The sequence below is a fragment of the Vulpes vulpes genome, chromosome 14 (genome assembly GCF_048418805.1).
Source record: "Vulpes vulpes isolate BD-2025 chromosome 14, VulVul3, whole genome shotgun sequence".
NCBI classification, from domain to species: Eukaryota; Metazoa; Chordata; class Mammalia; order Carnivora; family Canidae; genus Vulpes; species Vulpes vulpes.
In genome coordinates, this window is record NC_132793.1 from 41377762 (window position 1) to 41395351 (window position 17590).

General features: G+C 44.4%; 1 protein-coding gene across 35 annotated transcripts in view; it reads right to left on the reverse strand.

Moving 5' to 3' along the window:
• LOC112922739 (kinesin-like protein KIF16B) overlaps positions 1-6239 on the reverse strand; it is a 314279-nt gene extending 308040 nt beyond the window's left edge. For 15 of the 35 annotated variants that reach the window (XM_072736435.1, XM_072736422.1, XM_072736421.1 and 12 more), the window contains exon 1: positions 4524-4668. In XM_072736435.1, the coding sequence (XP_072592536.1) occupies positions 4524-4570 (47 nt within the window). In that variant the 5' untranslated portion in view covers positions 4571-4668. Of the gene's footprint in view, positions 1-270; positions 545-4523; positions 4669-6083 lie in introns of those variants that run through there. The other 20 variants (XM_072736429.1, XM_072736448.1, XM_072736443.1 and 17 more) reach the window with 6 other exon arrangements.
• Between the last annotated feature and the right edge of the window lie 11351 nt (positions 6240-17590).

Here is a 17590-nt window from a genome sequence, read left to right on the forward strand (position 1 = left end):
GGACAGAACAGAAAATATATGAATGAGTTACATGTAACATGTTAACACCTCATGAATCTTTTACATATCTACAGAGCTTCAATTTCAAATACATCATCGGTGAATCATGGTAAAAGATATATGAAAAAAGACCTTGCCTCGCAACCACAAGCTATGTACAAGTACTATCACCCATCTTGCAGTCACAAAAACTGAGGTATGGAACAATTAAATCTCTTGGTCAAATTCACCCAGCTCATAAATGAGTTAAAACGAACCCATGAAGTCTACCTTCAGACTCCAGCTTCATCAATGCTGGCAAATCAATGGGAAACGGGACAGGATAGATGGCACCAGAGAATTATCGGCGAGGGGGGCGGGGGGTTGGTGGCTGGTGCCTGGTGCCTCAGTCTATTAAGTGTCAGACTCTCTTGATTTGGGCTCAGGTCATGATCTCAGAGTTGTAAGATCAAACCTCGCATTGGGCTGCAGCTGGGCATGGAGCCTACTCAAGATTCTCTCTCTCCCTCTTCCTCTGCCCTTCCTCTCCCAGCGATCTCACACTCTAAAAAAGAGAGAGAAAGAATAGTCTAGTATTTCCATGGAAAAACAAACAAGTGAAACCAAAATGAAATGGACAAATTAGTTACCAAATCATTATTTTTGTTGTCTCTTCAGAGAAGAAAAAAAAAATCTCATAAAATTATAAAAAAATAAAATCAGTAAAAAAGAAAAGGCCGGGCCTAAGAACAATGGAAGAAATCACGAATAAAAAGGCATACATAAGGGATCCCTGGGTGGCGCAGCGGTTTAGCACCTGCCTTTGGCCCAGGGCGTGAGCCTGGAGACCCGGGATCAAATCCCACGTTGGGCTCCTGGTGCGTGGAGCCTGCTTCTCCCTCTGCCTATGTCTCTGCCTCTCTCTCTCTCTCTCTCTCTGTGTGACTATCATAAGTAAATAAAAATTTTTTTTAAAAAGGCATACATAAGACATACATACATACAGCATAAAAAGAAAATTCATAAATGTTAAACCTTTGCTCATAAAAACTATGAGTGAATTAAGTTTTACTCATTTATAAAAAATAGATCTGTGACTGTCCTCAGAAATTGACTTCAGACAAGTTAACTATGTTTCCCAATCTGTACAATAGCATGACAATAACAATCTGTACCTACTAAGATGGTCACAAAGATTAAATCAGATTTTGTACCACTGCCACAGAGAGAACTTTCAGTAAAGGTGGCTGCTGCTATGTAACGCAAAGTAACTGCTCTTTCAAATTTGAAACTACTGCCACTTAACCCAAAGCACCACAGTGGTAAAAAACAAAGGCACCACATCTTAGCCTGCATCAAGCCCTGGGTGTTTGTTTGCAAAGCTTCCAGCTCAGGTCAGCATCTCACTCCCTGCCTCCTTCCTTTCAGAGCCCAGGTTCCACAGCCATCCTCACCTCCCAAAACTCCAGGCCTTTGCTTTCTATTGGTTGTTCCCTCTTTGCCTAAAGCTCCTCTAAAGATTAACAGAACAAAAATTTTACATCTGCAATCCCATGTTCATCCTTATGTATACATCTTGGTAGGCAGGAATACAATCCATAAAATAAATTCTTAGAAATGAAACTGCCCAATTGGTGGGTTTATACATTTCTAATTCTTACAGCTGCTGTTAAATTTCCCAATAAGAAAATTTCAGAAGTTCTGACCCTTTATGATTTCATCAGCATTCCTTTGCCAGCACTTGATCAGTCAACATCCATCAATCTCACTGATAAAAAAAAATGGTTTCTTACTGCTATTATAACTTGCAGGTTTAGGTCAAGTACTTTTGGTTGGTCACTTGTATATCTCTTTCCATTTCACTGCCAACTTCTGGATTATTGTCTCTCCTTGAAACTACCCTTTGGAACGTTGGTAACGTGTCTCCAACACCAAGGACCTCATCTTACTTGAATTCTCAGTGCACCATCTTGGCAACATCTGACACCAACAACCATCTCCTCCTTCAAGAGACATTTCTCCTTTCCCTTCCATGACAATTTGTTGTGCTGGTTCTCCATGAAGAGCAAGCCAATCGTCGCCCTAGAATCCTAAAGAAAAGGATAGCCCAGTATCCAATTCTTTTCACCATAACATTATCTTTTAGCCATATATACACATTTGTATATATGTGTGCATGTGTCTATACATACATATATCTATATACATATATATAGATGTGTGTTTTATACATATTTTCTCCTGAGAAATCTCCTTACTGTAACATTCTTAAACTGTCATCTATGCACAAAAGCTTTCCAAATGTCAGTCCTCAAATCACCTGAGACCTAAACCCATGTTTCTAACAGTCTACTGAACACCACCAAAGAGACAGTTGCATTCCTCACACTTCAGATAATCAACAGGGTCAACACGAGGGCAGCACTCACTCTGTGACAACACTGTGCTTGTTCTGGAACACTTACTGCTTCTCATATGACCCTACATATCCAAGAAAGAATACATCTCACCTCACTATCCACCTCCCCAAAACCTCTTCCACCTCTTTAACCATCAAACCTCAGTTAACAATTCTAGGTTTTTCCCCTACCCCCTCCTTCCCATCCAAGGATATGCAAAATCCTCTCAATTCTGCCAGTAAACCGTATGGGTGTATCTATCTAGCCTTCCCATTCCCACCTTTGGTTCAGACCGCTACGTCCTTATGTCTTGCCCTAATCCTGATGCCACCACCAGAGTTCTCTACTGAAAGCCCAAAACCCATCACTTCAATCTACCACCTCAAAGCACATGACTTTTGGATGTTTTCTGCAGTCTCTCCATGTAACTGGGATCCAGGCCTACACTGGCAAAGGGCTGCGCTTGCACCATCACTCCCAACCAGCCCTATGTTTTAGGAGAGTCTGGCCAATATGCAATCCCTCCCCGATTAGATAGTAGGCTCTTAGAAGACACTCGTTAAACCTCATTCACCTTATCCCCCATGTAGTACACAGGACAATGCTGTGCATTTGGTAGGTGCTTTCTGAAATTACTCAATACAATCTTCTAGCACATGTTCATGTTATTCCAAAAAGAGGAAGGAACTTCTTTCTACGCATAAATTCAGAACAAAGAAAAATCTTTTTAAATCATCTAAATGACTTTGGAGTCTGTCTTGTATGCCTAAAAATACATAAAAACATCTATATTCTCTTTGTACCTCCAAAAAATCAAACTCCTTCCCTAAAAAGCCTTACAAATAACTTAAAAATGAGGCACCTGGGTGGCTCAGTCTGTTATGCATCTGCCTTCTACTCAGGTCATGATCCCCAGGTCCTGGGATTGAGCCCCACACTGGGCTCCCTGATCAGTGGGGAGCCTGCTTCTCCCTCTCCCCTCTACTCTCACTCTATCTCTCTCTCAAGTAAATATTTTAAAAAAAAAAAAAGTAACTTAAAAATGACAAAAGCACTGGTTTCCAGTAAATACCAACCAGAATAATACTAACCAGAAAAAAAAAAAAAAAAAAAAAAACAGATTTAGGTGAGTCGAAGAAGATTCTAGCAATCATTGATTTTTATGATCTTCTGATGCCCCAATCAGCTCTCAGAACTACCAAACAATGACTTCCACAAGTTTATATGAAAAAGTGGAAAGGCCACATGGTAAGTCAAACGTCCAACTGGACTGAGAAGCCAATAAAAACAAACGGCCTTGTGTGAACTAGGCCTGTCAAGTCGGAAGGACACATGCCATTTGGTTCTACTTCATTCTTTAAAGTTAAACCAATTTAAAAAGTAAAGCATCTTGGAAAGCATCTTTCTAAACTGATTATAAAGAGATCATTGTGAAGGAAGCACAGATTATTTTTCAATGAATAAAGAGTCAAATCATTCTGAAAAGCATCACTTTGTAGAAAAACCCGAGAAGAGATTGTGTTTATGACTCTTGCCCTCTGTGAACGGCAGCAGATTTCAGACGCGTGTGCCTAAGTGTCCCCGATTTTTCCCCCCTAAAGTGGGAACTTAGCTAAAGTTTCCCACCCACTCTTGAACGTGAAGAATTGCTCGGCTACTGGCTGGAAGTCAGGGTTCACACTCAGGGATTTGAAATCCTCTCACCAAGCAACTGAAAACACTGTTTACTGGAGAACCGAGGGGAGTTCGCCCGACAGCGGTGGTGTCCCGTGACCTCCCTCTAACCCACCCCGCCCCCACCCCCACCCCCGCCCCCGCCCCCGCCCCCAAGGATTCTCCGCCTTCGTGGGAGTGATCCCTGGATGCTCCTGAAAAGGGGGAACACGCAAACGTGCACAAGTTAATGGGACAGAAATCTTCTCGTGACCTCGTGAACTCTGACCCCCAGAGTCCCCAGCAGGGCAGCGTAAAGGGGGCAGAAAAGCATAAAGTGCTGCTCCAGGCCCCCAGAGGCCACAGCCAGGGACCAGCGGGCCGGGGGCCGTCCGTGACCCTAAGTCCAGGCTGGCCTTTGAGGGGAGCTGGAGACTAGGCTCCCCCGGGTGGGGACGCATCGGGGGCCGCCTGTGGCCTCCCCCAACTCACCTGCGATTCATGGGCCGGACCCTCACGGCCACCTTGACTGATGCCATTGCTCATCCCGGCCCGGCCCGCGCGGGCTCCCACCTGCCCAGCACCCCGCGGCCGCCGGCGACTCCCGCGACTCGGCCTCGGCTCCCGCCCACTCCCCTCGCCCCGCCCCGCCCCGCCCCCGCCCGGCGGCTCCCGGCCGGACCTGGCGTCCGCGGCGGCCCCACCTGCCGGGCCACTGAGCATGCCCAGAGCGGCTCCGGCCCGCGGGATCCGCGCGCCGGGGTTTGGCGGCGGCCGGCGGCGAGCGGGGCGGGGTCGGGCTGCCTTGGGGGAGGGCCGGGAGGGGTGATTTCGGGGCAGCTCCAGCCGGGCCGGGTCACCTGCGCGGCGGCGGAGGAGGACGGGGAGGAAGGGGCCGCAGTAACGTAGGGCCTGAGGCGAGCACCTCGGTCCTGGGGCTCGACGAGGACCTGCTTTCCCCGCACCGTGCGGGGGCGCGCTCGGCCGGCGGCGGGGCGGGAGCCCGGGGCGCGGACGGCACCAGCTCGTTCGCGGAGGCTCCGCCGGGGCCCTCCCCGCGGCGACCAGCCAAGCCTCGTGCTTTCCTCCCCTCGCGTCAGGGACGCCGAGGAAAACCTTCAAGGCGGGAGGGGCACCCGGCGGCTCAGCGGGGCGTCCGCCTCGGCCCGGGCCCCGCACGCACGCAGCCTGCTGCCCCCCCGTCGCTGCCTCCTCTGTGTCTCAGGAATGAATTTTTTAAAAGCTTAAAAAACAAACAACCAAAAGGGTACCGGATACTTAAAACTGCAGGCCGGAATGTGTACATCGGCCGCAGTCAGACCTTCACTGGACTTTCTGACACTTCGGTTAGTTTCCTGGTTTAGTTTTTTGTTGTTTCCGGTGCAGTCGTAACGTATTTGGGGGCGAGAGCGGCCCCCGCTAAAGCGTAGGGCCCAACGGGGGGCACAGCCTCCCTGTGGCCGTGGGCCCGCTCGGCCGTTCCTTCCCGCCCTCGCCACACACACCCCGGAGCCCACCCGCGAGCCGCAGCGTCCCCTGCGGGCCACGACCAAGCCCCGGGCTCTACCTCCCTCCTGCCCGACTCAGGGCCCCCGACCCCCCCTCACCGCCCGGCCGGGCGTCTGGGTGCGCCGTGCCCCTCCGTCAGGATCCACCCGGCCGCGGCTCGGAGGGACGCTTCCCAGCCCTGCCCCACTCCTCCCCCCCGAGGGTATCCCGGCTCCCGGGGCAGCGAGGCCGCCCGGCCGTGGCCTTAGATCACGGGAAGGGGACAGGGCTGCTCAAGAGGGGCTCCAGGAGGCCCGGGGACTGGGGCTGGGCTGCGGGCTTCGCGCCCCGGCGCCGACACGAGCCCCAGCTTCGGGCGCCCTCCAGGCTGCATCGCTGGGTGCCTCCGAGGCTTCCGCCCCACAGCGAATCAGAGACAACTCCAAGGAGTCGGTTAATGCATTAAGTGAGATGCTGTTGACAAGCGTGACCCACTCGGATATGAAGTCATTGCACCATCGCCTTCCCTAGATTGCCGCGGCTACCCTGCAATCCGCTTCCCACCTGCTTCCAGGGCCCTGAAAAGCCCGAGGTTAACCCGCGTGGCCCGCACAGAGCTGGGCGCGGATTTGACCACCGCGAGCTGCAGGAAAACGCGGAGCGCGGGCAGCTGGACCGGGCCGCCGGAGCATGCGCGGTCGGGGCCGGCCGCTTAGAGGCGCCGCCCGGGAGCCCGCGCGCGGCCCTGGCCGCCCCGGACGGGGGCGGGTCCGCCTCCTGCCCCCGGAGGGCGCGGCCCCCGCTGCTCCCCGCCACCCTGCGGGGCCCCGGAGCTGGGCGCACGCCCTGCAGCGCCAGAGCTCGATTTTTAAAGGCAACGAATTAAACTGCGTCGGAGGGGTTGTAGCTTAACTCACTGCAGCGATGAGATGTGCCTGGGGTTGTATTGGTCGATAGGTTGTGAGGTTCGTTCATTATTTCGTTCTCTAATTTATTTCCAGCAGCCCACAGGCCTGTAAACACACCGACCTTCTGTGCCGTTGCCGGCTGACACAGGACCTAGGGGCAGAAAGTCTTCAAGAACCCGGAGAGGGGCCCTGCGCTGGGATTAGGGGAGTATTTTGCTTGTTTGGATGTAGTTTATTTGGGTCTTCATTTATTTGTTCTTTTTCCTTTTTCTGATGTTTAGCAATCTCTATACTGCCAAAGAGTTGTGGGTGATTGACTCTTGGCTTCTTCATTTCAAAGTGAAATAACACTAGAATAGAATGTTCACTTGGCCTCAAAATATTTGAATCATCTTTAAAATATCATCATCAGGGAGGGGAAAAATACAATATCCCTACTACGTATTTCACCCCTAGCCTTTAAAACAAAATTGGTTTACTCTCACAAATGTGACTCTTTAAAAACTTCGATAAACAGCAGACGACGGGCACACTTAAATTGGGACGTAGGATACAACTGTCACCTTAGAAGCTCACCTATTTTCCTATGTGCTAGAAGTACCCGCCTTGAGCAATCTATCACAGGGTACACTTCATATCTCCTTGGGGGGTGTCTTACACCATGGGACTTAAGATGAATTTAGGAGCTAAGCAGGGAGCCAATAAACAGAAATAAGTGTTCTGGTTTTCAAACAAATGCATAATAGTCTCAGAGACAGAAATTACAGATATCAAATCCAAACCCAGAACCATTTTCATTTTCTAAGTCATAAAACGTAAAGGTAAATGTAGGATCTTCTAAAATACTAAACATTAAATGTAAAGATAGTTTGAAAAAGTGTGCTATGGAGCATGAGTTTGAAACCCCAACTACAAAGTAACAGTAACGATAATCACAAAAGTCATACATAGAAATTTTGCTGCAAAGCTACAGGCAGGTAGCTATGAATGTCAGCTTTCTTTTAGCAGAAGTGAATGAAGAAATCACTGAAGAATCAATTTAATAGAAACGATCACCGAAAATCATAGTCATTTCATATACTAAGATGAAAAAAAGATGGTTTCAATTGCATATAGCTATACCTATGGTTACACATAGCTCAGAATTGGTGGACTTTATAGAGTCTGTGGCAACATTTCAACTCTTAAGAGAAATTGCATTTAGTTGAAGAGACGGGGTAAAGTTTTGTGGATGAATTAGTTTTGGAGATGGGCAGAAGGGATGGAATTTGAACCCCTAGAACTGACTTCTGAGCCAGAAAAAAAAAATACATTCATCCAATATTCAGAGTTCAGAAAGCAGGCGTCTTGCTCTGGGAATAATAGTGAGAAAGCCTCTTTGCCTAAAACATCATGTGACAGATTTAAACATAGTTGCAAAGGCTTCACCTCCTATACTTAAACCTTGCAATGTCACATTGCAGCAAACCCTCAAGCAGAGATGGAGTCTCCTCTCGCCACTTCTCTTATGTGCCTGCCCTCAGATCTTGCTCTGGCTCACAGAATGCTGCAGAATTAACTTTGGTACTTCCAACCTAGGTTTCTAAAGACCTTGCATGCTTCTACTCTCACTCCAGAGACCCTGCTGCTGTCCTGTGAGCAAGCCCAGGCTAACCTGCTGAGCGATGGGGTGACTCAGTCAAACCCAGTGCCACAGCCCATAGCCAGCCAACCACCACCAGACAGAGGAGTCATTTGGCCCCAGCCTGCCCCAGCCAACTCATTAGCTGATCAAAGATATATGAGTGAGGGCTGCCCAGAGTGACAGAGCCCATCCAGACCAGTAGAACCACTTGTTGTTGACTGAGGAGATCAGAATATTCCACCCCAAAATATGCCACTTTGACATAAGAATTATTTTAACCTGAAGTCGATTAAGAAGAATCAAACTCAGAAAGAGCTCTTTGCCCTCCCCCATCTGTCTGAAAGTAGGGCATAAATTTCCCTTTGTGCAGGTGCCTCTTCTCTCCTCTCCCATACCAAACAGGAGAACAGTCCTTATCACTGGAGAGAGACAACAAACCTTGCTAAAAAACCCTCATTTCCCATTAGCTTCCTTCATATATTTACTTTCCCACAATTTACTGTCCCCGGAAGCCCAAACCTTTTTCCTTTGTCTACTCTCTTCTCTGCAATTTATTGCTCATTGTTAAAACGATGTGTAAGTTCCTACATCTGAGCACTTTGGGAAAATATCATTTCTTTTCTGTGATGCCCTCTACATGCAGACAAAATAAGCCCTTTCTCCTGTTCATCTCTCTTCCTTCAGTTTAATTCACACACCCCAGGTCATAACTTAAGAGAGTCTAGAAAAAGGTTTTTTTTTTTCTCCGTGACAAATCTCATGAGCGATAACCTAATTTGTCGCTTAAGCCTTTTGGTTTAGGGTATTATGTGTGTGCTATTGCTTGCATTGCTTGCATTCAAATGCATCCTATAATGTTATAAGGGACACATTATTATCCCATAATGACAAAGATTTTAGATGGATATGGTGATTCAGGAGACTTTTAATCATATAGAAATATGAGTGACATAAAAAGCAGCTGTGGGGCAGCCCGGGTGGCTCAGGGGTTTAGTACCGCCTTCAGCCCAGTGTGTGATCCTGGAGGTCGCGGGATCAAGTCCCATGTCGGGCTCCCTGCTTGGAGCCTGCTTCCCTCTGCCTGTGTGTGTGTGTGTGTGTGTGTGTGTGTGTGTGTGTGTGTGTCTCAATATGTCTCTCATGAATAAATAAATAAAATCTTAAAAAAAAAAAAAAAACAGCTGTGAACCATGGCCCTAATCAAGGGCTTTGGAGTTGTAGTCTGGAGCTGAGTCTTCATGACCATTTCTACATTCCAAATGAGGAGATAGGCAGGCAGGGTCAGACCAGCAATGTGACTATGGATACTATTTTCTTCACCACCCACCCAACTCAATGGAACCTAAATCAGTGAAGCCAAATCATGGAAGAAGAAATGACCTCTGAACACATCATTTGCACTCTCACTGCCATACCTTTGATTCAGCTGCACATCCAGCAGGAATGCCATCTTCTCTCCTTCTCTCCCACATTCAGTTCATCCTCTGGGTTCCACTACTGTCTGTAGTCTTCCTCCAGTGTACTGACTCACAGTAATCACTCCCTCGACCACATGCTTTGCACCGTGGTGGGCAGCACTCATTTGCTACTCACTGGAGAATTTTAAACCCTGGTTTTCTGTGTCTCACTTCCAACCCAATTATAAATCCTTTAAGGCTGAAGAACAGATCTTATAGTTCTCTATACTCTAGTATTACCAGATCAGTAAATGTTGAAGTTGATAATTAGCAAAACCAATAAACTCATCACGTTATTCTGTTCCTGTAGATAACCAGTATATAAATATGAATTTCCATGTGATGATTCTTTGGCCCATTTTGTCTTTTTTTGTTCCTCTAACCGGGTCATAACATAAAGGTTATGCCATTTGTTACTGACAAGCTTAATTAAACCCATTATAATTTGTTAACCCCGTGCTTGCTTTGTAATTAACATTGATTAACACAAACAAGTACAAAATAGGCCATCAGCACTTTCCAGAAGTGCTGATTACAATTATATTGATAATTCAATACACTAGAGAAGATGATGGGATAGTAATTTGCACTCTCTTTACATAAGAAGACAAATGCTACCAGGCAACACTAGACCTAGAAATAAAATACTTTGTTCATCAGAATCACCTGATTGAACCTTCACACTGTCAGGCCACTCTGTGACTGCTTAAACCTTTGTAGGATTACTGAAGTCACAGCTCCTACTAACTTGCTTCATTGCACCTCTGAACCAGAGAAGAAAAGCATTTCAAGGCTGCCAGACGAATCGTAGAATGTTTAGCCACAGCAAAGCAGCCCCTAAGGCTCATGAAAGACAATTATAAGGCCAATATCACATTTGGTAGTTCTGGGATGTGTCCAGAGCTTGATGGCGGCAGGTTGAAGATGCACAATGATGAGCTTGCACCAGCATGGGATCCAAAATCTCTCCGTGACCAATAACCTGAAAATAAACTCTATCTGCCTATTCAAAATACAAAACACAAAGCCAGCAAAACTCATATCCCAGTATATTCAAGAACATGTTGAAATTTCCTTTCTCCCTGAGCTCAGAGGTGGAGGACAATTATTCTTGTCATCCATGTTAAAGGAGCCCACCAGGCTCCCATATGATGGTGGTCCATTGCAGTGGGGGTAGGCACACATTTGAACTTTCCTGTATTTCTAGGAATAAAGTTGGGATGCTTAGGAGCTGTAGCAATTTTTGTTCTCTATTTAAAAAAAAAAAGTAAGTGGGACTCTGCCCCTCTGCACTCCAGGGAGGAATTAACAGAATTGATATCATACAGATCAATTTGCCCTGTGCAAATGATGTGATAATGAGGCCATGGAGTTTTTATGGTTCTCTGTTACTGCTCCAGAAAGTATGTTCCAGAAACTGTTCAAACCTTCTAAAAGGAATATTAGTAGAAAATGGGGTGTGTCAAATTTGTTGCTGAAAGATTAAGTTTATGAAGATCCCTGAGACACCAAGACTTCTGTATAAATGTGTGACTCATTGACGGAAAATCTGCCAGATGAAAAAGTATGGTGAAATTTGCTGATGGTCATATAGCTTCTAACCCAAATGTCTGAGCCCTCAGAGCTAGGCCTTCTTTTTGCACTCTCCAGCAGCAGATATGTTGGAAAAAGTGCTAGAAATGGAAATGTAGCTGTCAGAAGTAGAATTGAATAAAGAAAAAGAAGAAACACAACAAAACAAAAATCCCAAACACACTAATAAAAAGAGTCAGCCTTAAGCAAGACTGTGACATTGTGACATTTGCCTTCTTGCCTGCTATTATCAAACATCATAATCAGGTTCTTATAAGGATCCCAAAGGATTGCAGAGAGCCATTTAACCCTTTCTCTCCCAGCATCCCATCTCTCTCTCTCTGTCTCATAAATATTAGGTATGTTAGACGTTTTTGTCTTCATTTATTTCTTAAGTAAGATGTAAAATACATTCAGTGGTGTCCATAAAGCATACAAATCTTATGTGTATAACTAGATGAATTGTTTTATATATTTATACCCATGTAAACACCATGCAGATGAGATTCATAACATTCCCACCATCCCAGAAACCTCCCTCAAGCTATAGACTTTTTATTTAAAGTCAGGTTTATTGAGGTATCATTTTCATACAGTATTATTCGCCATGGTTAGTACGCAGGTTTATGAATTTTGACAAATAGGTGCGTGGCCACCAATACAATCAAAATATAGAACTGTACCATGACCCCGCCCCCAAAACTCCCCTGTGCCCCTTTGTAGTGAACTCCTCCCTCCATCTCCATCCTCTGGCAACCACTAATCTGTCTTCTCTCCTTATAGTTTCTCTTTTCTACAATGTCATATAATGGAATTATACAATATGTGGTCTTTTGAGTCTGACTTTTTTCACCTAGCACATACATTTAAGATCCATCCATGTGGTTGTGTGTATCAATAGTTCCTTCCTTTCTATTTCTGAGAAGTACTTAATTACACCACAATCTGTATATCCATTCATCAGCTAAAGGACATTTGGGTTGTTTCCAGTTCTTAAGAATTATGAATAAGCTGCTGTAAACATCTACATACAAGGTTTTGTGTGAATCCAAGTTTTCATTACTTTGGGATAGAAACCCAGGAAGTGGATTTCTTGCTCTATGCTAAACTTGTTCAACTTCATTTTTTTCGAAAAAAAACAAAAAACAAAAAACAAAGCCTTCTTCAGAGGACTTGTGTCTTTTTGTCTTCCCATCAGCAATGTATGAGACTTTGCTGATGGTCATATAGCTTCTAACCCAAATGTCTGAGCCCTCAGAGCTAGGCCTTCTTTTTGCACTCTCCAGCAGCAGATATGTTGGAAAAAGTGCTAGAAATGGAAATGTAGCTGTCAGAAGTAGAATTGAATAAAGAAAAAGAAGAAACACAACAAAACAAAAATCCCAAACAAAAATCCCAAACACTCTCACCAGAGCTTGGCATTGCTTGTTGTTGTTTTTTTTTCTTTCAAGTCATTTCACTAGGTGCTGGCACAGATTTTTGAGGCTGAGCAAACATGTTCATAGAATTCATTGCAGTCCTCAGAAAAGACTTAAAATCAATTTTAAGCATCTAACTATATGTATGAGAGCCACTTGGCTGCATGCTAATTAGGCATTTGTATTAATGATCCTGACTGGAGTTACTTTCACCTGTTCTGTCCAGTTTTGCTGAGTTATCTGTATCTCAAGCAGCATCTATGCCAATTTCCTTAATGCACTGTTAAAGCCAAGAGTTCTGTGCCTTCCTTGCAGCTGTCCTGCAAGTTATGTTGGAAAGCTAAGGATCCTCACTTCATTTTGGCATCTTTAAAACACTCAGCAACCTGTCTCTAATCATCAGGTGTGTTTTCGGTACCTGGAAAATGGAACATCCCTCCAGTATCTACTTTTAAGAACATATCCATCAAAAACACTCTAAGCTGGAGGAAGGGGGAAAAAATGCTCTGTTGTAGTAAACAAATTGTCACACTCCTGGGATTGCTGAAGAATTCAATCACTTCCCACTCTGCCCTCAATATGCACAGAGCCATACATTGTTATTTTCTAGAAGTAACTACTGCTGATTTTTCTGACTTGGGCAGAAAACACACATAGTCAGAGCCTGGTCTGCTCAGATTTGTCACACAAATTCCTCCCTGGCCTGTTGCTTCTCTCTGGATCTCCCTTCTAATACCTTATTCATTTGCATCTGTCTGCCCCATCTGCTGGTTCTAATGGTGTGCTGTCAGCAATTAGACCGTGATGCATGTGCCATTTCCCACACATTCCTTGTGTCCCTCCTGTCTCCCTGCCCCTGCTACTTCCATTTTTCTGCCTCATCCCTGAAGGAACACAGCCAACAACCTCAGCTGCATCTTTTCCAAAGTTTAATTATTTATTTTAAATAGATAATACATGCACAAAAGGTGAATTGAAAAGGTACAAAAGGGCACAGAGATAGAAGTCTCTTCCATTCCTTTCCCATTCGCACTGCTCCATTGCTCAGAGGCAACTAGGGTCACCAGTACCTTGTGTCTTTCCAGAAAGAGATACTCTACATTGACAAACATGCAATCTAGATATTTTTATACTTTGTAGAAATAGCAACACACTGTTAACACCTTTTCAGATCTTGCTTTTTTTCACCTAAATTATATATGTTGTAAAGCATTCCATCTCTCTATACTTGCATATACTACTGAGTGTACCTCAGTAGACTTTCTTTTAAAGAGTCATTTAATATTCAATGTTTATTTTACCAAAATCCTTTTAAAAGTATCTCAAATAATGACTTAGCCTAAGCAAGATAGACGTTTGTATCTTGAAAAAAATGAGCAGAGTTAGGTAGCTCAGGGCTGGTATTGGTAGCTACAATCTCAAGGACTGAAGATCTTTCTCCTGGCATTTAAAGGTGGGTGCTGAAGCTCCAGCCTCCACTTCTGCATTCCAGCCTGAAAAAAAGATCCATGTGTTCCCTCTTGAGTAGGATACTTCCCAGCTCACAGAGTCCCTTCAGTTATATCCCATTTTCCAAAACCTAGTCACAAAGCTACACCTAGCTGGAAGGGAGGATGGGAAATGTAGTCACAATCTAGGGACCCTATTGAAAAGTCTTGTATTGGGATATAACAATCCACTTCTGTCCCAGAATTGTCAGTTCTTCTGCTCTTTCACTGCTAAACTACAGATCTCTGGGAACATTCCATTTCATACTCTGTGGGAAGATTTCTAGAATTTCTGGGTCACAGCATGTGTACATTTTTATTTTTGTGAGCATTCCCAATCGCCATCACATATAAGGGAAAAATGAACACCTGCACTGACATATAAGCATGTCTGCTTCCCCATACCCTCAACAGTCCTGACTGTGCTTACATTTTTTTTTTTTGATCTTTCACCATTTGATAGCTAAAATACAGCACTTGACAGGATTAGCACTGGGTGTTATTCTGTATGTTGTTAAATTGAACACCAATAAAAAATAAATTTATTATAAAAAAAATACAGCATCCCAAGGTGTCATCATTGGACTTAACAGGACTTCCTCTTATCTTTAGTGCTATTCAGTAGTTTTTCAAATGTCTAAGAACTATTTGTATTTCCTTGTCTCTGAACTGTTTCCATCATTTGCCCAGTAAATTGGATTATTTCCATTACTCTGTAGAAATTTTTTATAAATTGGGGAAATTATCAGTATTATTTTCATAATATTTATTTCAAATTTTTCACCATTTTGGCTTGCTTTGTTGTGCTCTTATTCCCATGTACATTTTTTTTATTTTAAAGAGAAGTAAGCCTTTATTTCCTTGTTTCACAAACAAAGCTTGGCCAAGTTGGTTGCCTTTTCGTAAGCTGTCAGAGACAATCCCATATCCTTGTTAGAATCCTCTGATTTTGCTTTTGCTTCAAAGTTGGTCGGGGCTGTGCAGCAGCAGGAGAAGCAGCGGCCACCAATGCAGATGTGTTAGCCAGCAAACCTGACAGGAGAGGTATAATCAGTCTCCAAAGGGGGAGCTAGGACCCACTTGTGCCCACTGGAGACAGAAGAGGGTATTGATGCAACATCCCAGATATAGGCTGGCAACACTTTGTGAATACCCTCCTGGAAGCGAGAATATGGTTTCATCTGTGATGTAAAGCACTTCCAGGTTGTAGATAATGCATGGTCAGACTGAGGGACTAGGGGAACATGTTCAGTGCACTCAGTGGTATGGTTCCCCAGTCTGTCTTGTCTCCTGTTGTAATCAGCCACATGTCATTCAGGATTTCAACGGAGATTTTTTTCAAAGATTTTATTTATTTGTTCATGAAAGACACAGAGAGAGAGGCAGAGACATAGGCAGAGAGAGAAGCAGGCTCCCTTCAGGGAGCCTGATTCAGGACTCCATCCTGGGACCTTGGGATCTCACCCTGAGCCAAAGCCAGATGCTCAACCACTGAGCCACCCAAGCGTCCCTCAATGCTGATTTTTTAAAATATAGTTGCATGAATCTCTTTTTAGAAATTGCTTCTGGGTGTTGTGACTTTCCTAGAAGGCATTTCCCCTACCAAAATTATAAAATAGATTCTTTCATAGTTTTCTTTTAGTAATAATTACAAAGTAATTATTACATAGTAGTAATAGTAATAATTACAAAGAGACTCCAGTTTGATTTATTTTAATATGGCTTCTGGTTATCTTGGTCCCAATGACCCAACCATCTTCTCCCGCTCATCTGATAGCTTTGCGGTATTTCAAAGGAAGTAGCAGTTCTTTCTCACTTAAAACCAGTACATCTTAATTCCACTTCCTATTGGACATATCCTATACTGTCACTGACATTATTCATTACATTTCAGAGTTACAGATTACGGTTGTATCCCATTTGCCTCTGAAGAGAGCTAAGAACTGAGAGATTCAAGCTTTGAGACTCCCCTGCTCACAGCCTAGATAGCAAACCCTGTAATTCTAAACCACAGGGACTTGCCACAGGGACTCAGGCTTTGGAAGCTGTTAAGGACTGACTTGTGTCCTCTCCAAATTCATAGGTTGAAGTCCTAACTCCTAGTACTTCTGAATGTGACTATATTTGGAGAAAGGGTCTTAAAAGAGGTATTTACATTAAAATGAGGTCATTAGGGTAGGGCTCAATCCAATGACTCCTGTCCTTAAAAGACAAGGAAATTAGGAGACAGACACACACAGGGAAGGAAGGAAGACACAGGGAGAAGACTACCATCTACGAGCCAAGGAGAGAGGCCTCAGGAAAAACCAACCCAGCGAGCACTTTGATCTCAGACTTTTAGCCTTTAGAACTGTGAGAAAATAAATATCTGTTGTTTCAGCCACTCAGTCTGGGGTACTTGTTATGGCAGCTCTAGCAAATAAAAAAGGTGTACAGTGCAGGCTGGATCAATTAGGGGTCTTTGATTCAAGTCTTAGAAGTTTAGACAGATCTACTGTCAGGTCATGTTCCCTGGACTCTGATGGAAATGTGCAAACAGCAGGACCACTGGGAGTGTTCACAGGAGCCACACTGGTAAGGAGGAGGCAAAAGAAGCAGGGAGAAGGAGGAGGTGAACTGTGATGTAACTGCAAGAGAGAATTCAGTGGCTCCTGAGGGGAGCTCTGGCCCCAGGATGGCCTTCGGGCTTGTCCAGATTGAGGCAAGGGCATTGAGTTTTTATACCCCAGCAGGCTGTACCCTGGAAGAGGATCTAAACTTTGATTAGGAAGCTCTGTGTGTCAAAGGGCAAGTACTGGCAGGGCCTCAGCTGTGAACCATCACTGTCCAGCATGATAGCAACAAGAGAAGAAGTGCTTGGGTCCAGAGAGGGCATCTGGTGGTGCACTGCCACACCCAACATACTTATCTATACAGAAGGGGAACTGTTAGGAAAATATAGGGGGAGTTCACAGAATGGAAGGACAGCCTGAAGGATCAACCCTCAGAAAGGACATGGCTGAGTGGCCATGAGGATTTGCAGTGCAGAAAAAAAAATGGGACAGTCTTTAGGCAACAACCATGGGGATGAATCAGCCCAATCATCCTTATTCCATTCCCTCCAGGATTCAGATTCATAGGAGAGAAATCTGCTTAACCTGACTTTGATCACCTGCTTGTCCTTTGAGCAAAGGAGAGCATGGCCTTTTGAATGTATTAGAAGATGGTACAACCTGGAGAAGGCTGGTTCTCCCCCAAAAGACCAACTGTGGTGTCATCAGAAGAAGGGGGACAGATATTGGGCAGATGAAAAACCATATATCTAATGGGCCTGCACCATTTGAGTTGGAATCTCAGTTAGAGATGTTTTGGGGCAAATACTTTGAACTCATAAAATTTTTAAGTGCTTCATCTGTAAAATAGAAATATTACTACCTCATAAGATTTTTCAGAACTAAATTATATCTATACCTATACCTATATCTCTCTACCAGTTTGTATGTATAACTATGTGTCTACATAAAAGAATTATGTACACACATGTACATGCATATTTACATTTTTTAATATATATATACATATATATACATATAATGCCCATACAATGACAACCACCATTTATTCAC